General features: G+C 40.0%; 1 protein-coding gene across 1 annotated transcript in view; it reads left to right on the top strand.

The window, feature by feature from the left end:
- Nucleotides 1-339: 339 nt before the first annotated feature.
- Nucleotides 340-27,667, top strand: part of MAP2 (microtubule associated protein 2) — a 95,025-nt gene continuing 67,697 nt past the window's right edge. Inside the window, exon 1 of the mRNA XM_070933828.1 lies at nt 340-601. Coding sequence (XP_070789929.1) covers nt 340-601 — 262 coding nt within the window. The remainder of the gene's footprint in view (nt 602-27,667) is intronic.

The following is a 27,667-nucleotide window of genomic DNA, read 5'->3' as shown; positions in this document are numbered from 1 at the left end:
ATTATTTCACATGTATGTCAAAATAACACGTGAAGAAACGTTCAACTTATAACATCTTCTAACTGCTTCCTTGCAGTATTACCAATGGAAGTAAATGAAGGCAACTTCAAAAATCCAAAGATTTTTGCTATATTTACTATATTGAAGTCAAATATAAAACTTTCAATGTATTTTTCTTTTTCTTCATATCCCTAAGATGGTGCTTTCTTACTCATTTCCATATCCAACCATATTTCGTTTTTTTCATTGGGTAGGAAAGAATATCTGCAGCATGTTTCAGTTTACTAGTGGTTTCTCTTTCCCTTCTTATTAGAAGAAAAATTATAAAGGACAAGAAGTATGGCAGACGATAGGAAAGATGAAGCTAAGGCACCGCACTGGACCTCGGGTCAGATAGCAGAAGCTTCTTCACATCCACATGCTGCAGAGATGAAGGAGCAAAGTGGCACAGGGGAAGGACTGGTCAGAAGTTCTAATGGGTTTCCATACAAAGAGGATGAAGCTGGAGAATATGGTGCACATGGACCACAGAGCTCATATTCCAGAACCAAAGAGAATGGAATCAATGGAGAACTAACTACAGGAGAGAAAGACACTGCAGGTAAATTATCAAAAGACTACTCTTCTTTTGTTCTTGAAATCCTTGCTTTTAAGGGAAAGAGCACTGCAGATAATATTTTTCTAGGCAATAGCATCCTAATAACTTGAATCAGTTTAGGCTTCCGCAGGTAACATAGTTACGTTATTAAAAACCACAGTGCAGGGTATTTGAATTGGGATCCAATTCTGAAAGTGGGAAGAATGCACTGCACAGAAAGAAAAGTGTTTACATGTAGTTGCTCTTAGTAAAAGTCTTAGTTTATAGTATTTTCAGGCTAGAAAGCCACTGAGATCTTAACAAGGGCTTACTAGCAAGAGCAGAAACGCTGGGTTGAAGTCTAGTTGCTGAACAGTCAAACAGTTAAATTAGTCAAAGTCTAATTTAAACAAAGTCATTAAAATCTAGTTTTCAGAGTGAAAACAATGGCAGACTTTATAAAAATTAATTCTGTGCTACTTGAAAAATTGTTTTACAGCAAAAAAAGAAAGGGATGCTAGTGTATCATTATAGCACTAAATGCAGCTAGTAATGTCACAGATATTTTTGTTGCATTTACTGTATAATGGAATTAACTGAAGTATAATTGATGAATACGTGGCCTGCTGTAGGGGGCATAGGGGAATGACATTGAAGGTCAGGAGGAAGAGCCTCTACCAAAGCAATAGTTGGATAAGAGAAGTTCAATTCAGGTTAAGAAATTAATTTAAATAAATGCCTCAGGCCCTTCCCTAGGTCACAGGAAAATAATGTTAGGTGGGAGGGAAGCACATTCAGACTTGCAAGGGTCTACTACAGGCACTGTTGGTGTTAAAATAAAAGTCCTCCTCCTCTATACGGCATTGGTTTCTTAGTCTGTCCACCTTGCAGGCCGACACTTGCTTTGATTAAAGCCTAAGCAGCTATTTAATGTTAATGCAATAAGATCTGATTTACTTTTAGTAGTTCCAGATAACTTGACATACATTCTGTATGAAGCAACGTTTATCAATAAATGATAAGAGATCTTGGCCTATTCATGCAACATACTGTGATCCTGGCATAGATGCCCTCCTTCTGCAGAGGCAGATACCATTTCAGTGCCTTGCAGCCTTCCGTAACACAGCTCTATGAATAGAAAATAAACAGATCTGGAGAACATATTGTCATAACAGCCCCTTGCCTGCTGCATCCTGTTTTTAGTTTTAGCTTAAGAGAACATTTTTCAATGGAAGGGTATGTCTCATATTCTTTGGGATGTGTAGGCCAGGCTCAGGAGATAGATAATAATCTCAGGCTAATTGTTTGGTTTGAGTTCAATCACTCTTGATGTTTACCATTCTGAGGCAAAAAATGTTTTATTGTACTTAGAGATGTCCATGTTGTTGTTGTTGTTGTTGTTGTTGTTGTTGTTGTTGCTGTTGTTGCTGTCATTTTTTTCTTCCCACACCCATCCCTGCCTATGAACACCCCTAACTGCACTCATAAAGGAAATCAGGCTCCACTGAATAGGCTTCTCTTTGAAGTTCTGTATTGCCATCCTAGAAAGTCAATTAAATTATTCATTCCATGGCAAATAGTAGTAATAGTAATTGATAGTAATTACAGCAGAAGGATTTCTTGCCTTTAGGTGTCTTGGCAATTACGCAGATTCAAGCAGTTCGATTGCTTTCCATTTGCTTCCTTATTGTTGTTATTGATGCACAAGATAACTAATAAGCTTAGTTGCCATTTCAAATCCAAAAGCAAAATAAAAAACCCAACCCCAACAAAAGTATGGTCAATTTTTTAAAAAAGCTAAACTATATTTGATCTAGTATTTCATGTATTAAGATATAAAATCTATGATTCTTCAACACAAGAAGCAGTGCTTGATCCAATACCTCCCAGCAGGATGAAATGCTTTAACCATTAGGAAGAAGAACATTTTCTGAAGAAAAAAAAAGTACACCTTGGGGAATATATGTGAGCAGGATAGCTAACATCTGATCTTCAGAAATTAAGAGGAAATTCTGATGAATGCATTACCTGAGCCACCAAAATTTGGGATTACATAGTTAAAAATTATACATATTTTTGCCAATAGTTTAATTTTTTAAAATGAGAAATTAGTTCTTTTCCAACAATGGGAGATTTTTTTGTCATAAAACAGCATCATGGTGTATCAAAAGATATAGCAGCAGTATAGAAGAAGAGTTGACATGTTAAAACACATACACTGTGTGCATGAAAGAGCAACAATAAATGCAGATGTGGGCTGATCTTAGACAGTATTTTTCCAGTAGGTAGGAAATAACTTTTCTATGAATAGAAGAAGCATTTTGCTAGTTGAAAGGCATCACTGGATCCTTAGTATCATTAAAATTATTAGTAGCTTATGGAAGCCAATAGTAACTGGAAAATTACATATTATCCAATTGTATACTATATTTTTGTAGCCCCAAACCACTGCACTGTGTTCAGTTTGTCTGCAAATATATATATTTTCCACCATCTATTTAAATAGCAAGAGCAAGAGTACTTAGACTTATATACAGCTTCACAGTGCCTTAGAAGCCCTCTCTAAGCAGTTTACAAAGTCAGCATATTGCCCCCAACAATCTGGCCCCTCATTTTACCCACCTCGGAAGGATGAAAGCAGTGGTGGGATTCAGGTTGTTCAGGCTGGTTCGGGTGAACCAGTAGTTAAATTGCTGGCTGGCTCCGCCCCTCCCCCCACCCCTTCCAGGAGTCCCCATGCGCCCCATTTTGGCTCCCAGGAGGCTGGAGGGAGGCCTCCTAGGCCCAAAACTGGGAACGGGGGTGCAGTGCCCCCCCTGTGGCCCATTAGTGCTCCTAAGAGGCTGCAGGGAGGCCTCCTAGGCCCAAAACAAGGCGCAGGGAAGAGCAGCACGTCCCCCTGCAGCCCGTTTTCGCTCCCAGGAGGCTACAGGGAGGTCTACTGGCCCAAAATGGGGCACGGGGGGGGCGGCACATTCCCCCCTGCAGCTCCCAGGGGAGTGCAGGAGGCCGAGTGCTGCCAGTCACACCCCCTGGCCACGCCCACCATGGCCATGCCCACCCAGCCGGTCATTAGGACAGAGAACCTGTTGTTAAATTATTTGAATCCCACCACTGGATGGAAGGCTGAGTTAACCTTGAGATGGTGAGATTTGATCTGCCAAACTGCTGGCAGCCGGTGATCAGCAAAATTAGCCTGCAGTACTGCACTCTAACCACTGTGCCACTGTAGCTCCATTGCTAAATACATTAGTGTTCAATTTTTTCAAAAAAGAAATTCACCTTGAAGAAGTTATTTCAGAATAAAACATATAATTGTTTGATGTTTTTATATAACAGAATCGGTGGTGGGTTGCTCCTGGTTCAGTCCGGTTCTTTAGAACCGGTAGTAAAAGCAGCGGGAGGCTCTGCCCACCCACCCGGTCGTCATAAATGATGATCTGCGCATGCGCAGAAGCAATAGGACTTTGAGTGTATGATTAAGTATACTTTTTAAAAAGGTAGTTCTATTGGAGTTCTGTAGCATGATTAGGGCAGTGCATGCTGTGTTAATTCAATAGCAATAACAATTCAAAAGAATAACATATATACTCTGCTACTATGACTCCACATAGATTGTTTAAAATCCAAACCTTAGAAGCACTTGATAGTGCAAAGGAAATTTCTTTCACAAATTTTCCCCATGAGTTTGTTTGTGACTGTAATGGTGTGTGGGAATGACTTTGGGAGAAAGGAGGAAAAGCTGTGGCCTAGATCAGAGTTCTCCAACCATTCTGCCTTTCCGGACCAGTGAGGGAGGGGAGAGAGAATGATTCCATGTGAGCGGTGGGCAAGTGTGCGCACACATGCAGCTCCACTTGCATGAGCGTGCACACATGCAGCTTCATTTGTACAAACGTGCGTGCAGCTCCATTTTCACAAGCAGTGGGCATGGATGTCCACTGCTCGCACAAATGGAGTGCATGTGCATGTGCTCACCTGCTGCTTGCATGAGTGGGGATTGGTGTGTGCTTCCCCGCCACTTCTGTGGCATGGTTCCAAATGGCTCAAGGCCCGGTAGTGGGCTGTAGCCCAGGGGTTGGGGACTCCTGGCCTAGACAACAGACTGAGCTGATCAATGAATTCTGAGACTGAAAGAGGGGTGGCAGTGGAGAAAACACCTCAGAAGGGACTTCCTGTGTTACTTTATGGAGAGTAAAAGTAAGGAAGAGGAGAGGTATTTTCAGGCATGCAAAATTCTTTTAATGCAACCTTATAATAAATATAAAGCTAGTATACGTAGTCCTCTACTTAATGACAACAATTGAGCCCAACATTTCTGTTGCTAAGTAAAGCAGTTATTAAATGAGTTGTGCCCCATTTTACAACCTTTCTGCCATAGTTGTTAAATGAATTACTGCAGTTGTTAAGTGAACCATGTGGTCATTAAGAGAATCTGGCTTCTCCCATTGACTTCTATTTGTCAGAAACCAGCTGGGAAGATGGTACAGTGCAACTGTCATGAATATGTGCCAGTTGCCAAATACCCAAATTTTAATTATATGACCATGGGGATGCTGCAAATGTTGCAGTGTGAAAACTGGTCATATGTCATTTTTTTCAGTGCAATTGTAATTTAAAAGGTCACTGAACAAATGGTTGTAAATTGAGGACTACCTGTAAATCATAGTCGGCTTCTTGTTTGTACTTCCTCCAAGGCTAATATCAATTTTGCAAGTCTCAAGGCACCCTTTTCTTCCTTCACTTTTATTCTCCAAAAGTAGGGAGGATCCCTTCTGAGACGTGTTCTCCACATTCTCATCTTCCAATATTCTTTTATAATTTAACCAACATTCTTGTGTTTAAATGCTTTGTGACTGACATGACAGATTTATTTTTCCAAGGAAGAGTTATTTGGAGAGAGGTCATTTACTTATCCTGCAGTAGACTCTTCTTTATGAATATATTGAAATTTTTTCCAGTGAAATTGAATGACTTTTTAAATTATCCATTGGATGATATTTAATTTAATTTCTATTCAAGCATTTTGGCACATTGCGTTTAAAAGTTTAAGTAATAACATTCTTTTACATATGATGTCATATGATGAAACCTCAATTTCATTGTATGTGATTACTTTAAAAAAATCAAGAAGCAATTTATGGGCCATAGATGAATGCTTCTTCTTACTGGTCTCAGTATGTTTTTGAACTTTCCTTAAATTCCTCAAGAATTGAGAATATATTTAGCTCCAAGACTGAATTGAGTATCATAATGTTTTTTATTTATTTATTTGTTTGTTTGTTTTAATTTGTATACCGCCCTTCTCCAGCAGGACTCAGGGCGGTGAACAGCCAGGATAAAACAGAACATACAAAATTTAAAAACAGTTTAAAAATAATTAAATATTTTTGGCCACAATTTAAAACAACCCAATTAAAATCAATTAAATTTAACCAAAAACTGTGGGATCAAGCCAGCCCAGCTAGGTGAAATAAATAAGTTTTCAGGGCCCGACGAAAATTATCAAAATCATTTAGATATAAAAGGTTTTACATCTTGCACTCTTATCAGTCCATACTCCATTTAGGTTCAGCTGTTTTCCCTTTATAAAATTACAGCACCTGTTGTACTTATTTTGAAGAGTTTTTAAGACATTAGTATTGTCATCTAATATCTAGTAAATTTGGCTTGATTTTTTTTTGAGACATTGTCCTTTTTTATGTTTTAAGATGGTTATTCTTTAAATACTATCCTGATTTGAGGAAACGTGGCCTATTTGTCATTTAAATATATAAATAATATTCTATGAATGAAATCAAGTTTTTGTAATTTAGGACTGTGATTCCCTAAAAATCTTCAGTAAATAAAAGGCTTCTTAACAGGAGCTCAGAGCTGCTAGACCTGAGTTGTAACAATGCTGATGACAGGTGATGACGATCAGTGACAGCAAAAGGTTAAGAGTTTTCTGCATCTCTTTGAAGTCATCTAATGGTTGCCAGGATTTTTGTAGCCCACATCTGATGGCATAAATCCTAGTGTCATTCTTCTACTTCATGGAAGAGAGGAGCACAAGTGCACACTGAGGAGTAGTTAGGTAGCACCATCTTCTGGACAGGGTCTTTAATTCTCTTGCTATTTTTGCTTTATCAGGTTTTTGTTCTGGTCTTGAGGATTAAACCAAATACATTTTTATGTACTCTTCAGATTCCTCACCCTATTCTCTATACATTCTTGAATAGATAGTTTGTACTTTACACAGACAATGTTCAAGGACAGCAAGAAAATGTTCTTTGGCCAAGTGAACTGACTACATGTAGCTACAAATGGGTTCTACAGCATGGACTGGATTCTGGTATCTTTATACCAGATGTAGTGGCTCCTAATAATGTACGTTTTTATTTGACAGTTAAACAGTAAGTGAAACTTTTCCACAGTAAAGTTGAAAGGTTTGGTCCATTCTAGGAACATTTGTCTCATATTCTTCTACTGTGATATTTGAGAATGTGAAGCTGTTTGCACTGATTGTTAGTGATATTAAATACTTAATGCTGGATGAATTCAAAGGTGTGGCTCTAATTTACTTGCTTTTAGGAATCAATCTCTCCCCGTGTATTTATTTATTCATATTTAGCATATGATATGACATACACTAAACAAACAACAAACAAACAAACAAATAAATAAAACTATTTACAAATCCATTCTAACTTTCTATATCTGTGAGGGTGTATAGAAATCTAATGCTGGTAAGCTTGGCAATGCTTTATTCTGTTTTTACTGCAGCATTGCAATATTTGTCATATGATTAGGTTTAATTGGCATGTTTAGATTAGGAAAATAAAGGCTTCTACTTTATGATTAATTGAGAACATTTTATATTAAAGATCCATGCTTTTACAGTTGATATTTTACAAAACAATAAATAGGAAGCAACTTATTTAGGGAAAAATAACTGACAATTAGCTAAGAGTAACTAATAATACAGTAAAATACATCTATGACTCCTAATTTTATTTCTGTTCAGTAAGTCTGTCAAAAATGAAATATTGGGGAATAAAATGAATATATGGTATGCTTCCCATTGTCAGAGTCTTTTTCTCATCCATATAAAGGGTGAAAGCAGTACCATCAGTTGCAAATTGCATTTACTTCTTCACATTGTGGCAAATATATATAATAATCATGCTTGATATTTTAAAAATATTGTAAAATTATATTTTGGATTAAAGATGTTTTAGCTGATCCATACTTGTAGCCACCATTCAAAAGGAGTCAGAAAACACCTATTAACATCTGCAGGAAACTTACACATGCTTAATACCAATACAAAGTCTGAATATAAGACTTGATATAAGTATTGGTTTACTTCTTCTAAAAGTGAATATGTTTAGTAGTAAATATTTGATAAATGTCTGGACCACATTACAGTGCCTAGATCTCAATTACAATGTAGAGAACTGAGATGATCATCAATTCATGGATTAATTTTTAACTGTATCTCCCTCTATTACGGTATATGGATTAAAGCTGTTCATGAAAGCAAGAAATAACTATAAATAGTATAATGAAGAAATATAATATATAAGTGGATCCATAATATAGCCATTTTTGACTTACTTGGTAATAGCAGTTCATCATTAGTTGCACAGTGGTCAGTGTCTGAGATTGGAAGCATGCAAAGTTCATGCTTATTTATAGCTAAGTTAAATAATGTATATGACATTTTAGAAGTGAAATATATATTTATTGAAATATTTTAAGCACAAGCATCCAAACTGCAATTATATGACTGCAGGAATTGGACTGCGACAGTTGTAAGGATGAGGACCAGTTTTAAGTCAGTGCTGTCGTAACTTCAAATGGTTGCTAAACAAATGGTTGTAAATCAAGGACTACCTTTACTTTTTTTAAGATCATTTGTTTGTCTCTTGCTACTGCCATATGATCCTGGGAAAAGACGCAACAATTTAAAAAAGTTTCAGAAAGATACTATGTTTGTGTTCCTGATTTTTTTTCTTCTTATAAATGATGGTTATGTGAAATGGTTCATATATATATTGATACACACACACACACACACACACACACACACACACACTCAATATATATTTATATATCTATATTTTATATATATTTAAACATAGATCTTTTTAACATTTATATTTTATTAGTTTTACTAATCGAGGTGTTATGTTAATATATGTTGCTAGTCCATATATGATATGCCATAGATAGACAGGCAGGCAGGCAGGCAGGCAGGCAGACAGGCAGGCAAATAAATATGTTCCTAAGCACTTGTTTTGGAATCAATTCTAAAGAGTTATATAACCTTAATGCATCCTGGCACAGACTCTGGCACAGACTCTTCTACCTGTCAGTTTTATATTCATAAGGCAGATCAAAATTAAATATGAATTAAATGTTTAGTTAAGTTCATGTAGAATCTCTTCCTTCAGACCTGCCATGTTAGAGATGAAATTCCGACTGGGGGTCTGCTTCAGCCTCCTGGTGTGGGGCTTTGGGCGAAGGCTGGAGGGAAGTGCTGCTGGTGGCGAAGAGCCGGAGGGCCTTTTTCCAGTGGGACTGCATCATGGCCTGGAACTGACTGATCATCTCAGCCCACTGAGCCTCCAGGCGACGGTACCTGGCCTTGCACTCCAGGGGTGGGTTCTACTTACCTTTAGTACTGGTTCACAACGGGGCCGTGCGCGCGTGCTTCCTTCGCTCGCGCGCAAGTGCAGAAACTTCTGCACATGCGCAAAAGCATTTTGATGATGTTGGGGTCAGTGGGCGGAGCCTCCCGCTGGTTTTACTACCGGTTCTATAGAACCAGTATGAATCGGGGGCAACCCACCACTGTTGCACTCCCGCAGGTCTTCCCTCTGCTTGCAAAGCCTATGCTCACCTCACTTGAGCCTCACCTGAGCCTCCTTCTTGATCAGATCCAATCTGAACTGAGCTGTTTTGTCAACTCTTTCTCATGGTGGCTGATTAGGTCCAACAACTGCTTCCTGTTGTGGCCCTAAGGTGCCTGGTTGGGGAGGCAAGGAGTGGCTGGGAGGGAAGGGGTGAGTAGAGGCTGTCAAGACGCACCTTGACGTGAGTGACATTGAGTTGACCATGCCCACCAAGTCTCATGACCACCTAGCCATGCCCACCCATCCGGTCATTAGGCAGATCATATTAGTGGTCCGTGGGATTTAAAATTATGAATTTAGTGGTCCCTGAGGTCCGAAAGGTTGGTGACCCCTTGTTTAAACAGTCGCTTATCAAAGAGGGCTCAAAATTGGTTAGTTTGATGGTCCCTATATAATTTGGGATTCAGTTAGGATATTAACATCAATGGATTAAGCAGTCTCTAAAGTTATTTAAAATTTGAGTGACATGTTAGTACTAGATATTTATAAATGTGGACCATGAGTACAGTCAGAAGAATGCTAGTTAGAAATCTAAAAAATCAACAATTCAAATTGTAATCTTTTCTTTATTTGTGAAGGCTTCCCTATTATAATTAATAATTTTTATTTTTATTAATAAGTGGTACATGTAGTCCTCACTTAAAAATAATTTGTTCATCGACTGTTCAAACTTACTACGACAGTGCTGAATAAGTGGTACTTACAATCAGTCCTTGTAATTGTAGCTGTTGCAGCTTCTGCCCTGCCCTTGGTGAGTTATGACATCACAATGTCCTGTGGTCATATGATTATCATTTGCAACCTTTACTGTCAGCAAAATCAATGGAGAAACTAACAGGATATCGCAAATAGTGATCACATGATGTCCACTTTAACAACAACAAACGGAAGTGTTGCAACTGCCATCACTAAGCAGCATAATTCTTGTGACATCTACTTTATGAAAGTATTGCTTAGCAGTGGAAATTCTGGTCCCAATTACAGTCGTTACAAGATTATCTGTAATATGCACAGTGAAAGGTCCAAATAATATATGACGCCAGTAATATCTGAACTGTTTTGATAATATGTGAAGGGGTTTCCTCTTTCTAGCTCCTCTAATGGTCAGCAATGAATGAATTTAATAAATTCAGTACTGGGGTTCTAGTCCAGGGGTGTCAAACTCAATTTCATTGAGGGTTGCATCAGGGTTCTGTTTGACCTCGGGGGGGGCGTGGCCAGGGTAGGCATGGCCAGCTCAACGTCACTTGTGTCGGGGGCACCTGTGGTGACTTGAGCGCTTTGCCATTGAAAACGGGCTCCCGAGTTCCGTTTTTGGCTGCAATGGCCTTCTGCAACCCTCTGCTAGCAAAAATGAAGCTCTGTTTTTGCTGGCAATGGCACGGTGGGATGGCCCTTTGCTGTTTCCAGAGTGGCCCCATGGGCCAGATGTAAGCACCATGCGGGCCGGATCCAGGACCCGGGCCTTGAGTTTGACACCTCTGCTCTAGTCTAATCTATAGATGTGTATTATAAAATATTTTTTATTTTTTTTCTTATTCATCTAGATACAGTTGGAACTAGACTAAGGGAAAGGCATGAAACCTAATTAAATGAAGATGTTTATAGTTTCATGTTAAAATCAGACCCCTATGCTTACTTAAGAAATCCAACTTAAAAGAAATCATATTGATTTCTGAATTTATATGTGTTTGCAGAATAATTCATAAACAGATATACAAATTATTATAGGAAATGGATTTCTAAAAATATTTTAGAAATAATTTTATAATTTTGTTGAGAGGCAATTCACTTTCCATTTAACCTTTGATAAATAAAGGATTCGTTTTAGTTTATAGCAAAACAAAGTTTAAACAGCTAGCTGGAAGAAATTGCTACAGTTTTTATTCATATTTTTGTTTACAGGCAATACATTTATTCCTTGAATAGTTCCATTTTGAATGAAACTGATTAAAGAAATTTTATTATTTTTTTTTCTGTTTCACTCAGTTTTCCTTATTCTTTATTAGCAGCCATAGACTTTTAGGAAATTCATATTTCCAGAAGACGTTGGTAAGATATTATAGTACTCTGCCATTTTGTTATTGTCTTTATAAACTCAATTCTTAATAAAGGCATCTACGTTTATCAAATTTTATTTCTTGAAGGCCATCAGGAATTAAAAAGATTGTTGAGTATCTATACACTTACTGCCTCATTTCTCTGATTAGTTATAAACACTCATGGTGCAGGGTTAATATGTACCCATTCTAGAATCATAGAAATATAATACGTCCTGAGTTAGAATTGAAACACTGAAAACAACCATCTACATAAGCAAGCTGCTGCCATTCCTCATCTGAATGCAGCTTTTCTCTTTGGTGTTGCCATGCCAACATTTCAGTGTGCTGTCTGAAATTTCAGTTTAAACTCCTCTGAGATAAAGTAGGCAGAAAGGGAGCTTATTTAGAATTCAAGAGCAGACCCGTGGCCAACTGCACTGTCTCTTTGACTAGTCAGAGGTAGCTCAATCTGCTAGACAAAAGATGCAAGGAATCATTTTCAGCAATAATGGCATATGGTTGAAAGACAGTGGATAGATGGATTAAGCTAAGAAACAAAGAGGATTTCTTGTCAGTATCCATGATTTCTGTGTATAGGATCCAATCAAATAAATGAGTTACTGTGTATAGGATCCAATCCGAGTTGGTCACTGGGACCAGAGGTTTATTCTTCCAGGCTTCGGACTCGTGCTGGAGCCCATCCTATAGCTGTGCATAACTAAAATAAAGCATTCTGGATTGCTTACCTTCTCCCCTCTTCTCGAGTTAACCTTCAATTCTTTTAGTTTTTTTTAATATAAAAAAGGGAACATTTACTGTGAATATATTGAATATTTCAAACTTATGAGAAGTGGAAGACTTGGGGGAAAAAATAGAAGCCTATGATTAAAAAAAAAGTGTTCTCAGATCTATCAAGAGACTTAATTATGTACCAGGAACTATTACATTCCCTGAATCAGACCTTCATTTTGGAAGGAATCTTTTCATCAACTGCAAGAGTTTGATCCTAACTAGCGCACTCTAGCTGCCCTGAGATTGAAACTTCAGAATTCAAAGATGAGGCAACTGGGGATTCAATGTCCCAACAGATCTGGAAGATGCTAGGCTGAGCAAAGCCTTGCCATAGGAGAAAATGACAGCAAGTATGTGTTATGAGATCACACTATGGCTTGTGATTTGCATCAGATACAGTAGAAGAAGGTAAATGTAATTATACTTGGTGGCATAATCAATCATTTAATTCAACATTTTGACAGCATCATTGATGGTTATTGATGCTGCTAGCACTCTGTGTTTTCTCAGAAGGATTAAATATCAGGAAACATTCCATTCAGTAACAGGATCTAAATGAAAGACACATTGGAGAGTCACATTAAGAATTCTGGGGAAAAATATGGGAGATGGCCAAGGCAGGTGATATTACCAATTAGATTATTTCTCCTTGATTTCCTTGAAGTCTTCCAGCAGGCCTTTTCAGAAATAATGGAAACAGTAGCATGCATCTCTATCATCCCTGTGAATTAATAGTTTGTGTCTCTATGTTCTTCTTCTGCCTGTGTCAGTTATCATCTGAGCATCTCAGAAGCCATGGTGGCACAGTGGTTAGAATGTAGTATTGCAGGCTGATTCTGCCCACTGCCAGGAGTTCTATCTGGACCGGCTCAAGATTGACTTTGGAAGACATGACTCAGTCTTCCAAAGTCAATAAAATGAGGACCCAGATTGTTGGGGGCAATATACTGATTCTGTGCATCGTTTAGAGAGGTCTGTAAAACACTATGGAGCAGTATATAAGGCTATTGCTATGGTCATCATAGGAGAATGGCAGCACCCATTAATTGGCTTCATTTCAGCCAAGAACTGCCTTGGTTAATGAAATAGGGGCTGTACACAAATCTATATGTCTCATTCACACACATAGATCACTAAAAACTATGAACAAATTGAGCTTGATTCATGCAGAATCTGCATTTATGAAAAAAATCTAGGCTGACTGTAAATCAGTAGAAATAAATCATTTTTGTATTTCCAGTGCATCTTCTGTTTTATCAGAAAGTTGTCTTGTTTTCTGTAGTTGTGAAGAGTTGAGAAAAAGACTGTGTTATATATCATAGAAACTGTAGAAAACCAAGAAAATTCTATTTCTATCCTGCTTTTCCTCTTAGAGCTCAAGCTGCTTATATATAAATTTTCCATCATGACATTCACACTGCATCAACCATGTGAGATTGATTGATTGGTTGATTGAGAGATAGGGAGAGGGGGGAGAATTTCCTCCTTTTTATATTTGTATTGTGTCTCTTATATTGTGTGCAGAATCAACATAGTTTCATTCTTAATACAGTGCTCAGGAAATATCATCATCAAAAGTGTGGATTTTCAATTAGGTAAAAATCCATCATTAATAGTAAATAAGTGAAAATTGATGGAATTGAAAGGCTAGTTGGAAATAAATTATGAAATCTTGCATGAGAGGATGGTTACAAATTTCTAGTGAATTAGACGTATTAAAGTCAAAGCCACTGTATTCAAAAACTATTTTCTGGACACAAGCTGAGCTAAAAATACCAGATCAAAGTCTTAGAAAATAGTGACAATGAATTGTGCACTACACCCATGTAGCAAAATTGATAGATCATTCCTGCTATGAAAGGAACGCTGCAAGTGCAGCAAACAATGGAAAAAGAAAAAAGGATCAGAGCTGAGTATACTAAGGGTAGCTAGGAAGATAAGCTATATGACTTAATAAAGGAAGGTGTATTGAAAACAGTGCAACCAAAGATGTACTCAGAATAAGCAGCTGGTGCTGTGAAGGCAAAAATGGCAAAAGAGGCCATTCTGTGGCCAGCATTTTAACAAAAATAGATCAAGTGAATGCAGAAAAAGATTGTTATAGTGGTATCAATAATAGTTGGCACATTTGGTGCAGTACCCAAAGATCTGGAAAATCACTGGGACATAATAGGAAAAGATAAAATCTCAACTCAATTACAAAAAGTTGCAATTCTTAGATCTCTCTCCCTCCCCCTTCCTCCCTCCCTCTCATCTGTGTGTGTGCGCGCACATATGTGCATGAATGATTATCTGTAAGGCAACACAGAGATAGTAGTTGTCATTATTCTTATCATCATCATCAACATCATCATCATCATCATCTCTGAGACTATTCTCAACAATTGTGCTGTTCAGATACTGCATATCAATCTTTTTAAAAGATTTACATATATATACATACATACATACATACATACATACATACATACATACATACATATCAGAGGTGGGTTTCAGCAGGTTCTGATTAGTTCTGGAGAACAGGTAGCAGAAATTTTGAATAGTTCGGAGAACCGGTAGTAAAAATTCTGACTGGCCCCACCCCCATCTATTCTCTGCCTCCCGAGTCCCAGATGATTTGGAGGAAATGGGGATTTTGCAGTAACCTTCCCCTGGAGTGGGGAGGAAATGGAGATTTTACAGTATCCTTCCCCTGCCACGCCCACCAAGCCACGCCCACAGAACCGGTAGTAAATTTTTTTGAAACCCACCACTGATACACACACACACACACACACACACACACACACACACACACGTGTGCTTAAATGAGCACATTTATAAGAACAAAGAAATATCCAGGATTAGTCCTATGCTGAGTTGCTTATTTTTTAAAAAAAAAATCAAGTGAATGCAGTATCAGCAGATGTTCTGGAAGGAAGATACAAGAAAACACTCTATGAAGTTTGGCTTTCTCCTTGAGGGCTCAGTCCTATGGCAATCATAACTCTGTTCGTCTTGCACTTTTATAAGGATATCTGAGTACACTATATATCCTAAGTAATAGTTAAGTTTCTGAAGCCTTCAGTATCTACTCTCCAGTATCTACTCTCAGAGAAGGATGATTTTTCTCATTAAATATCTCTTAATATTATTATATATCTTGTAGAATCTGTAGTGAAATTGTTGCTTCCTTTGACAATGCTCATAGTTTTAGGAATTTTACCAATTCTGTGTTTGGTAGTTTCTTCAGCTCTCTCACCGTTCTTACTTTCCTCAATTCTGATTGTGAAGAAATGTCAGTTTTATCTCCCATCTTTTTTTTTTTTTTTTTTTTGCTGTCATCCAGTGATCTGGATTTTGCAGATTCTGAAAACACTTTGCTTCCATTTAGTGGTTGTCCAGGTTTTGGCATTCCATATCTGATATGCCTCTAAAATAATGACTTTCAGGTAGTCCACTCTAAAATTGGGAACCTTGTGCAAAATTCTTCAGGCCACCAAAATAAAGATTTCAGTTTTCTGTTCTTTTTCCCACCAGCTATCATGATGACAAAACTAAGCTAATAGTTTTTGAGAATGAATCATTTTGTGCAACTTCCATAAATATCCAGAGGGCCAATTTATATACACATTTGAGTGTCAAATCTGATTATTTTTTTTTTGTGCAGTGAGACTCTTACTTCTTTCTCTTCTATATTTTGGTGAGTTATTGCACAATGCAATTCTTAGCAGTATAAAAGAAAAAGATTCAATTATGCTGGAGCCCAAACTAATATCCAGGAGTTATGCAGCTGGTGCAATGTTTTAGGTCTAGTGGCATTAGCAATGTCATGTGGCAATGGGACCCTGAAGGGAGAGAAGGCATTGTGCCTGTCTTTCATGTCACAGTCTTGCTAATGGAATTTGTTTTTCTCCTCAGAAAATTTGTCAACCTCCCTCCCAAAGGAATACTTATAGCTTTGAGTTTTCTGCCATGCTAGAGCATCCCTTCTGGTGTATTTTGATATTATATCTATGTAATATCAGAATACTTGAGATTCAGAAATATTCCTTTTAATAATCCTAGAGTTTGGATTTATTACATTATATTTTGGAATGTGTTGTTAATATGAGTAAAGAGAGGTCAAGATAGGAGCGTACCAGTCATTTCCCATCAACAAATGTCAGCCCTTTGAGGTAATCCAGACAGGAAACTAAAATCATGAGTCCTGTATTAACTTTAACCCTTACTGTAATGTTACAGTAACAGAGTCTTGCAAGTGTGAAAGCACTTTCCCCTTCCCCAGCCTTTACTTTCTACAGAACTAGAGAGGGTCCCTTCTGAGAGGCTTTCTCTCCATTCCCATTCCTTCTGTGGGCTGAGATGTCTCTTGTCACACTGTTGCCTGGGCTGCAGCTTCTCCTCTTGACTCCCAAGGTCCTTCTCACAGTCCATTATAGCAACTCGAGTGGTCTTTGGTCACTAATAAAGCTGGATATCTTTTATTTATTTTTTATTTATTTTTTATTTTATTTTGAATTTGTATACCGCCCTTCTCCCTGAGGACTCAGGGCGGTGAACAGCCAAATAAAAACATCAAATACAAATATTAAAATACAGTTAAAAGATATATATAAATTTGGCCCCATTAATTAAAAACGATAAACAAAACAATTAAAAACACTTAAAAAATTAAGCCAGCCCGGCTTGCTGGAAAAAGAAGGTTTTAAGGGCACGGCGGAAGGCACTGGGGTCATGGATTCTCCTTATCTCTGGGGGCAACTGATTCCAGAGGGTAGGTGCCCCCACAGAGAAGGCCCTCCCCCTGGGGGTCACCAGCCTGTACTGTTTGGCTGATGGCACCCCGAGGAGGCCCTTTCTGTGGGAGCGCACGGGTCGATGGGAGGTCGTCGGTGGCAGCAGGCAATCTCGAAGATAGCTAGGTCCTATGCCATGGAGCGCTTTAAAGGTGATAACCAACACCTTGAAGTGCACCCGGAAGACCACTGGGAGCCAGTGCAGCTCACGCAGGAGCAGTGTAACATGGGAGCGCCATGCTGCTCCCGTCACTACCCGCGCTGCTGCGTTCTGGACCAGTTGGAGCCTCTGGGTGCTCTTCAAGGGGAGCCCCATGTAGAGAGCGTTGCAGTAGTCAAGACGAGAGGTGACGAGGGCATGAGTGACTGTGCACAGGGAATCCCAATCAAGAAAGGGCCGCAACTGGCGAATCAGGCGAACCTGACAAAAGGTCCCCCTGGTTACAGCCGTCAGATGTTCCTCCAAGGACAGCTGCATATCCAGGAGGACTCCCAGATTGTGAGCCCTCTCTGTGGGGGCCAAAGACTCGCCCCCAATAGTCAGTGATGGAGTCAACTGACTATATCGGGATGCCGGGAACCATAGCCACTCAGTCTTGGAAGGGTTGAGCTTGAGCCTGTTCCTCCCCATCCAGATCCGCACAGCCTCCAGGCACTGGGACATCACTTCAAGGGCATCCTTGGGGTGGCCTGGGGTGGAGATGTACAGCGTACTGGGTGTCATCAGCGTACTGGTGGTATCTCACCCCAAAGCCACGGATGATCTCGCCCAGCGGCTTCACATAAATGTTGAACAGGAGGGGCAAGAGGACCGACCCCTGAGGCACTCCACATATAAGAGGCCTCGTGGTCGACCTCTGCCCCCCTGCCAACACGAACTGCGACCGGTCAGAGAGAAAGGAGGAGAACCACCGTAACACGGTGACCCCCATCCCCAACTCTTCCAACCGGTGCAGCATGATACCATGGTCGATGGTATCAAAAGCCGCTGAGAGATCTAACAGGACCAGAACAGAGGAGCAACCCCTGTCCCGAGCCCTCCAGAGATCATCAACCAATGCGACCAATGCCGTTTCCGTGCTGTGCCCAGGCCTGAAACCCGACTGGAATGGATCTAGATAGGATGTTTCCTCCAGGAATTGCGGAAACTGTCGTGCAACCACACTCTCAACAACCTTCGCCGTGAAGCGAAGGTCGGAGACAGGACGGTAGTTGGCCAATATTGCCGGATCCAGGGACGGCTTCTTGAGGAGAAGCCTCACCACCGCCTCTTTCAAGGCCGCAGGGAAGTGACCCTCACTCAATGAAGCGTTGATAACATCCTGGAGCCAGCCTCGTGTAACCTCCCGGGAGGCCAGTACCAACCAGGAGGGACACGGGTCCAGTAAACATGTGGCCGCACTAAGTCTCCCCAAAACCCTGTCCACATCATCGGGAGTCACAGCATCAAACTCCTCCCAGGTAACATTCTCAAGACTATTCCTCGTCACCCTGCCCCGATCTACCCAGTCAGAGTCCAAATCCCCCCGGATATCTTACTGCAGATGTTACTCTATGACTAAAACTGTTGGTTTTCTTGGTAGGATCTAGCTGCCATAAACACCAATGCCAAATAGGAATTAACAAAATAGAACAAGTTCCAGCTTTTAAATATCTTGGAGTAATTTTTCAAGTCTCTGGAATTTGGCAGGAGCAATCTAGAGTCATTTCTGCCAGTAACAGTGCCAAGGCAATTATAGGCTGCTTTTTTCTCTGTAAAATATTAGGATTAGAGTTAAATGTCTACATGCTGTCATTAAACTATTTAAAATTAAATCATATGCATCAAATTCTTCCAAGCACTTCCAAGTCATAATGTACACATGGATCCAATGTAGCCTTTTGTAACTGACAAATAGAAATTTTGTCAAGCCCAGATTTTCTAAATTCCCAGATTTTAGATTTTGTGGTATTGCACTTAGTGGGCTGATAACTACTGGGACCATCATGGCCAATTTGTGTCAGGTATAAATGCTCTGCCCGTGCCAGGGATCAGCTATAGCTCAGTAGTGCAAGGGTTAACCCAGACACCCACCTGGTCAGCTCCTCCCATAGACCCCTCCTTACCTGAATCCCCGCCCACAGGTATAAAAGGTGGGCACACTCCTCCATGTTCCAGATCCTAATGTAACCAAGTGATGATATGATGAACCTGCAAATAAAGGAGAGATATTTTACTTGATGACTCAAGTCTCTTTATTGGGCCTGATCCACCATTACTCGTAACAATTTGTGCCATAATCTTTCCTCTTTTCAACCAAACTTAAATCTTGTCTGTTATGAGCCAAGAGTTTATCAGTTTGTATTTGGAAATCCCAGAATATTTTAACCTGCTCATTTTCAATTAATTTTTAAATTGTGCACTGAAAGTTTTCATTACTGACAAATGATGATTTTAACAGATCTTCCAATGAATCATTTTGTGTTATGTTGTTGTTTATAATCAGTTTGTAATCATCTTGCCGAAGCTGAGTATATGATCTACTGTTTCGTCTGCCGTTTTGCACACTCTGCACTTAGAATCATTTGATGACTTTTCAGAGGAAGCTTATAAGGGGAAGAGGACATCATCTCAATCTCCCAAATTCCTTGAATGAGGCAGGAGGATGACATAATAAATATCTGTCCTGAAAGAATCTGCTGTCTCTAAAATAATGAGTAAAGAGTATTTGGAGTATAATCTTGGTAGCGTTGAAGAAATTGTGCGTGTTAATTGAATTTTTTTTTCATAAATGGATGTTACTTACACTGTAAATTAATTTGAAATTATTTCACTTCAGCTGCATTTTCTCAATAATACCAACCTTTTCTCTGTGTAAAATAACCACGGTGTACAAGGTGATGTAGGAATAAGATATAATGAAGAGTTTGTACTAACTTCAGATGAGAGTTATGTCCTTAAATGAATAACGTCTTCTACATGAACCACACTTGCTTTGGATTATTATTCTGGTGGGGGATGCCTTAAATAGGACAGTGAAGACAAGAAAAGGAATATTTATAGTCTAATTTACAGTACCAAAAAGCCAATAAGTGTACATTTATTTATGAATCATTCCATGCTGATGGAAACAGTATCAAACTTAGAGTTCTCCATTACCTGGCACATATTGATAACCTATATTTGAACTGGAATCCAAACCCTGCAGTTACAGCCATGCAGCCTTCCATTATCTGTTATTCTATAGTCAGTTCATCTTCACATAACAATCAACCTTTAAAAATAGGATGTGCAAATTAACAGACACTACAATGGTGAGATCATGGGGGGCAAGAAATCAAGGTTTTGAGATTCTCTAATAAAAAGATAAGGAGGAGCCTGAGTCATTGACAGTTAAATGAGTTTTACTCCATTTTGTAAACTTTCTTGCCACAATTGTTAAGTGAACCACTGCAGTTGCTGAATTAGTAACACAGTTGTTAATTGAATTTGGCTTTCCCATTGAATTTGCTTGTCAGAAGGTGGTCACATGACCCTGGGACCCTGTATTTCATAGATACATGCCAATTGCCAAGTGTCTGAATTTTGATCATTTGACCGTGGAGATGTTGCAACAGTTGTAAGTGTGAAAAACAGTGACAAGTCACTGTTTTGAGTGTTGTTGTAACTTCGAATGGTCACTAAAAAAATGGTTGTAATTGAGGACTACCTGTATTCCAGTGAATCTGTTTCAATGAATGCCTCAGGAGATAGCTGTCCCTGATCTTAAAATGTATATTTGTAGTCTAGCCTACAGCTCTGGCAACCCCAGGAGTCCCTATCCATGTATTGCTTAGAACAGGGCTGTCAAACTCGTGGTCTGCAGGCTGGATGCGTTACATACTGGCCATGTCCATGCCCGGTTTAGCAAAGGGGAAAAAAGTCCCGATACATCATATGACGCTCCCGTGCGTTGTGAGTTTGACACCCCTGGCTTAGAAGATCAAGTGCATCCATCTATTGCAGCATTCACTGAAATAGATTTCACTAGAGAGGCATTGATGTTTAGTTTAGTTTAGTTTTAGTTTTATTTGATTTGTATACCCCCCTACTCCCGAAGGACTCAGGGCAGTGAACAGCGAAAGGATAAAAAACATAAATACAAAATTTAAAACTGAATAAAATTGAATTAAACAATTTGGCTGAAGACAGATTTAAAACACCCCAATAAATTAAAAACGAATTAAAATTTACATTTTAAAAAGGGAAAAAAGGGAAACAGGCCAGGCCAGCCTGATGGAATAAAAAGGTCTTGAGAGCGTGGCGGAAGGTGCGTAGATCCGGGATCCTCTGTATCTCCAGGGGGAGCTCATTCCAGATAGTAGGTGCCCCCACAGAGAAGGCTCTCCCCCTGGGGGGGCTGCCAGTTGACATTGTTTGGCCGACGGCACCCGGAGGAGCCCCTCTCTATGAGAGCGTACCGGCCGGTGGGAGGCTACTGGTGGCAGCAGGCAGTCCCGTAAGTAACCAGGTCCTAAGCCATGGAGCGCTCTAAAGGTGGTAACCAAGACCTTGAAGCGCACACGGAAGACCACCGGGAACCAGTGCAGCTCGCACAGGAGAGGTGTTACATGGGAATGCCATGTCGCTCCCATAACCACCCGCACGGCCGCACTCTGCGCCAGTTGGAGCCTCCGGGTGCACCTCAAGGGGAGCCCCATGTAGAGAGCATTGCAGTAGTCCAGGCGGGAAGTGATGAGGGCATGAGTGACTGTGCGTAAGGAGTCCCGATCCAGAAAGGGACACAACTGGCGAATCAGGCGAACCTGATGAAAAATCCTCCCGGTCATGGCCCTCAAGTGCTCTTCTAAAGACAGCCGTGAATCCAGGAGGACGCCCAAGTTGCGAGTCCGTAGGGGCCAGTGATTCACCCCCAATAGTCAGTGATGGCACCAACTGACTATATCGGGACATCGGAAACCACAGCCACTCGGTCTTGGATGGGTTGAGCCTGAGCCTGTTTCTCCCCATCCAGATCCGCACGGCCTCCAGGCACCGGGACATCACTTCAAGGGCATCGTTGGGGTGGTCCGGGGTGGAGATGTACAGCTGAGTATCATCAGCGTACAGATGGTACTTCACCCCGAAACCACGGATGATCTCACCCAGCGGCTTTACATAAATGTTGAACAGAAGGGGCGAGAGGACCGACCCTTGTCGGCACCCCACATATGAGGCGCCTCGGGGTCGACCTCTGCCCTCCTGCCAACACAGACTGCAACCGCTCGGAGAGAAAGGAGGAGAACCACTGCAACACAGTGTCCCCCACCCCTAACTCAGATGTGTTTTCTGATTAAGAAATACTTTATTGCTTTCTGGGTAATCACTTTCTACAAGGTTAGTTTCAAAGGGGTACAGTAAAAAGAGTAACTATTTGCAGTTTTTACCTTGGACTACCGAAGATTGCACACTTATATCTATATATACAGTATATCACAGAAGTAAGTACACCCCCTCACATTTTGTAAATATTTAAGTATATTTTTTCATGTGAAAACACTGAAGAAATGAAACTTGGCTACAGTGTAAAGTAGTGAGTATACAGCTTATATAACAGTGTAAATGTGCCGTCCCCTCAAAATAACGCAACACACAGCCATTGATGTCTAAACAACATTGGTGGCAACAAAAGTGAGTACACCCCTAAGTGATAATGTCCAAATGGGGCCCAAAGTGTCGATACTTTGTGTGGCCACCATTATTTTCCAGCACTGCCTTAACTCTCTTGGGCACCAGAGAGTTCACCAGAGCTTCACAGGTTGACACTGGAGTCCTCTTCCACTCCTCCATGATGATATCACGGAGCTGGTGGATGTTAGAGACCTTGTGCACCTCCATCTTCCGTTTCAGGATGCCCCACAGATGCTCAATAGAGTTTAGTTCTGGGGACATGCTTGCCCAGTCCATCACCTTTACCCTCAGCTTCTTTAGCAAGGCAGTGGTCATTTTGAAGGTGTGTTTGGGGTCGTTATCATGTTGGAATACTTTCCTGTGGCCCAGTATCTGAAGGGAGGGATCATGCTCTGCTTCAGTATGTCACAGTACATGTTGGCATTCATGGTTCCCTCAATGAACTGTAGTCCCCCAGTGCCGGCAGCACTCATGCAGACCCAGACCACGACATTCCCACTACCATGCTTAACTGTAGGCAAGACACACTTGTCTTTGTACTCCTCACCTGGTTGCCGCCACACACTCTTGACACCATCTGAACCAAATAAGTTTATCTTGGTCTCATCAGACCACAGGACATGGTTCCAGGAATCCATGTCCTTAGTCTGCTTGTCTGCAGCAAACCATTTGCGGGCTTTCTTGTGCATCATCTTTAAAAGAGGCTTCCTTCTGGGATGACAGCCCTGCAGACCAATTTGATGCAGCATGTGGCATATGATCTGAGCACTGACAAGCTGACCCCCCTCCATCCCTCCACCCCTTCAACCTTTGCAACAATGCTGGCAGCTCTCATACATCTATTTCCCAAAGCCAACCTCTGGATATGATACTGAGCACGGACACTCATCTTCTTTGGTCGACCATGGTGAGGCCTGTTTTGAGTGGAACCTGTCCTGTTAAACCACCTCTATGGTCTTGGCCACCATGCTGCAGCTCAGTTTCAGGGTCTTGGCAATCTTCTTATAGCCTAGGCCATCTTTATGTAGAGCAACAATTCATTTTTTTCAGATCCTCAGAGAGTTCATTGCCATGAGGTGCCATGTTGAATTTCCAGTGATCAGTATGAGAGAGTGAGAGTGATAACACCAAATTTAACACACCTGCTCCCCCTTCACACCTGAGACCTTGTACCACTAATGAGTCACATGACACCAGGGAGGGAAAACAGCTACTTGGGCCCCATTTGGACATTATCACTTAGGGGTGTACTCACTTTTGTTGCCACTTGGTTCACATACATATTGAGCAAGAAATCTGACATGAATGAATTTAGATATAGACAAGTTGAGGTAAAGTGTTTTGAATTTCATAATTTCATGGTTCTTTTCTGTTTGCATTAATGTTATTTAATATTAAATTACATCATTCTCTAAGTGAGATATGCAGTCCCTAAATCTATATAAATAAAAATGTAAATGTTTGTTTATTCAAAATCGTAAATCTCCGAAAGTTCTTCACCGATTGCTTTGAAATTTTGACACAACTTTGCATTCGAATACGCGTGTGTTTTTATATACCTATATTATATAGATGTCACACCTGTAACAGGTAAAAACATGCTTTTTTAAGAAACAGCGCCATCTGTTGGACATAAAGCAACACACGCTATACTATCTTTTTGGACTTTAATGTCGCAGTACTACAATGGCAGGCGCGAGCCAGGTCTTTTCCTCTCAGCGCCGCCGCTGCCAAACCCACAAGCAAAATGGTGGGAAATGTCAACCGCTGCCAAGCGTCCTCCCGACTAACTGAGTATGCCGTACCTTTGGCAGAGACCCTGATGCCGCCTATGGTGCAGAGAGCTGCGAAGGTGAAAGCGGTTATACCGGCTTGCCGGGAAACCAGCTCTTACACCGCGGCAAACTGGGACGGAGCCAAAGTAGGCGTTACCTGAGCTACAGAGGGAAATTATTGGCACTTGGTCAAAAAATATTGTATACCCAGAAGACTGGGCCACAGCAACGCGTGGCCGGGTACAACTAGTTTGATATAAAAATACAATACAAATAAATTACATCTGGATTTTTAAAAATTTAATTCCAAGCTACCTAACATTCAACGTATTCAAAATACTGAATGTTTTGGTGGTATTACAATAGAATCCAATTCTGTTGGTTATCTATGTCAAGATGCTTAGATATGATATATATTAGTAGAAAAAAAAATCAAAGTTCTACCATAGATTTGTCAAGTTGTTAACATGAAGCAAGTAATGAGTGTTCTTCATTTTCATAGTTTAGAAATATATTTAGCACATGCACTTAACTAACAACTGAATTACTCATTCCTTTTATTGTCTAATTTCTACCTTAACAGCTATTAGAGTTGTTGCTAAGGAAACTGGTCCCTGCTGTGAAATTCTCCAAGAAGCATTTGAAAATTCCTCATATCACAGCTGCAGTATAGCTAATTGCTTCATTGTCCTCTGCTCCTGTTCCTCATCTAAAACATGGCTAAATTGGCAGAAGAGGGGGGAAAAGTAGTATTTCTCTCTCTGGGCCAGCTGAATCTTTCCAGTATTTGACCACTTTCAGAATATAAAATGTGATGGGACTGTCATTTTGAATCTACCTTTTCTGGTTTCAGCTCATAATGAAATGGCTGGATGGCTGGATGGCTGAGTCACCCAAGCATCACTCATACTTTGGAGGAACCAAATGTTTACCGTTTTATGCTCTTAAGCAGTTCTTCCCCAAACCAGCTCTAGTAGGAGAATTACGCTGGGTGGAGAAAAATAATGCTGTTTCTCCCCATGCTTCTTGCCAAATAAAAGAGGCAATTCCCCTCCATCTTATACATAGTTGTTCCACGCAACTAGTTTGACCCACATTTTCTCTCCAGCTGTTTCTGGCTCTTTACTATTTCTTTAACATAGTAAAGATTCATTGATACTTTTGTAAATTACAGATGATGGTATTTTTCAGGATGGCAGTATTTATTGTAGTTTCCTTTGTGATTTCTCTTAATTTATAAATAAATACGATAAAAATGCTTAGTATTTATAACCTAAAACACATCATGAGAAAGCCTATGTTCCTTCATCAGATCTTCAGAGAAATCACCAAATCTGATGTCTGCTTGCAGAGAGCAAACAATTCAACAATATTTGCCTTTTTTCCCCAATTAGTCTTTCAATAAATGCTCTACCATTTATTGTTTTTAAATATAGTAGATTTCTTGCTTTACAGGATCTCCAGTTGGAAAATCTCAAAGAATTAATATAATCCCATTTTTGACTCTCTTATAGTCAGGGTGAACCACATCCCTATTGGCTATATAAGAATTCATCCAGTGCTGTATATGTGAACTGTGGTAGAACAGCATAGGGAATAAATGTGTAACAGCATCAAAAAGTCTCTTTCCCCTTTTGCTCAGAGTTTATAGCTATCCAGGGGTATCAAACTGGCGGCCTGTGGGCCTGATGTGTCACGTGCAGGCCACGCCCACTCCAGCTCTGTGAAGGGGAAAACATCCCGATGTCACATGTTGGCAATGTGACGCCACGAGTTTGACACCCGTGCAATATATTCTAAAGCAGTGTTTTTTCAGACTCGGCAACTTTAAAGTCTGTGGGCCAATTCCCATGCTGGCTGGGGAATCCTGGATATCAACAGATCTTAGAGTTGCCAGGTTTGAAAAACACAGTTCTAAAGATATAAAGAAACTCATACCCACCTGCCTTCTCACTGAATTTTATTGGATTTTCTTTTTTAATATCACTAAAATCCATTTATGTAACAAGAGCTAAGTAGCTAGCTACCTTTCCCAAATTGTATTTTTTTAAAAAAATTTGATTTATATGCCGCCCTTCTCCGGAGACTCAGGACGGCTTACAGTGCGTTAAGCAATAGCCTTCATACTTTTGTATGTTTTTATACAAAGTCAGCTTATTGCCCCCACAAACTGGGTCCTCAATTTACCTACCTTAGAAAGGATGGAAGGCTGAGTCAACCTTGAGCCTGGCAAGATTCGAACTTACTTTAATTGCAGACAGCTGGTGTTAAATTACAGTGCCTTGTCTGCAGAGCTATCCAGACTCCTTGGATCATTGGATCCTGTTATTTATAAGATCCATTAGTACCAAATGTCTGGGTTTTGTTTGGTAGCCATTAACAATAAAAAGACTGTTTCTGCTGCACATGTTACTAAAAATGTCCCTTACAATAATGTTATAACTTGAATTTTACTTGAATAAAAATGGCAGTTTGTTTAGTTTTATTTGGATGGCTTATATTAAATAAGAAGATTAAATAAAAACATATTAATATATTAAGAAGCAAAACTGCTTCTCCTGTATCACTACAGCCTGCAACTTTTTCTCCATCTCATGACTGCTGCATGAGATAGAGGCATAATATTTAGAATGAGAAACAAACAGAATCTGAAGAAAAGCCAATGACCATTTTTATTATACCTGATACTGAGATCTGGATTGGGGTGGGGGGGATGTACTGGCCTTGTACACTCTATTCAGACTATATTTATTATTTCTACTACCTCAGCTGTTGTTACAAATTGTTTCTTCCCTTTTTAGTAACCAATGCACTAAAAGACTTGAGACCACTGCAGCAATTAGGTAAATGTTGGACTGTTCATCACCACACCCCCAATTTCTCTGGAAAGATGTTTCTGCCAGTAAACAGACTTCTGAGGAGTTGCAGTTTGCTCAGGCTAACACAGCATTATGTCTGCTGTGGGTTTGTCCAAGGCAAAATTTACTGCCAGTGGCAAGGACTGGCAAATTTCTTTGGTATAGAATAAAGCTAAGGCTATTCTACTAGATCATCCAAGGGGCAAAATGTTGCTAGATAATAAATCCTCCCTGACACTTCTTTGTTCACTTCCAAAATCACTCATATCTTTTCCAATATTAAGCTCAACTT

Source organism: Pituophis catenifer, unplaced genomic scaffold (genome assembly GCF_029215685.1).
Source record: "Pituophis catenifer annectens isolate HBS135680 unplaced genomic scaffold, rPitCat1.0.hap2 SCAF_1, whole genome shotgun sequence".
NCBI classification, from domain to species: Eukaryota; Metazoa; Chordata; class Lepidosauria; order Squamata; family Colubridae; genus Pituophis; species Pituophis catenifer.
The sequence above is the reverse complement of the archived record's forward strand: the minus strand, read 5'-3'. Positions and strand labels throughout refer to the sequence as shown.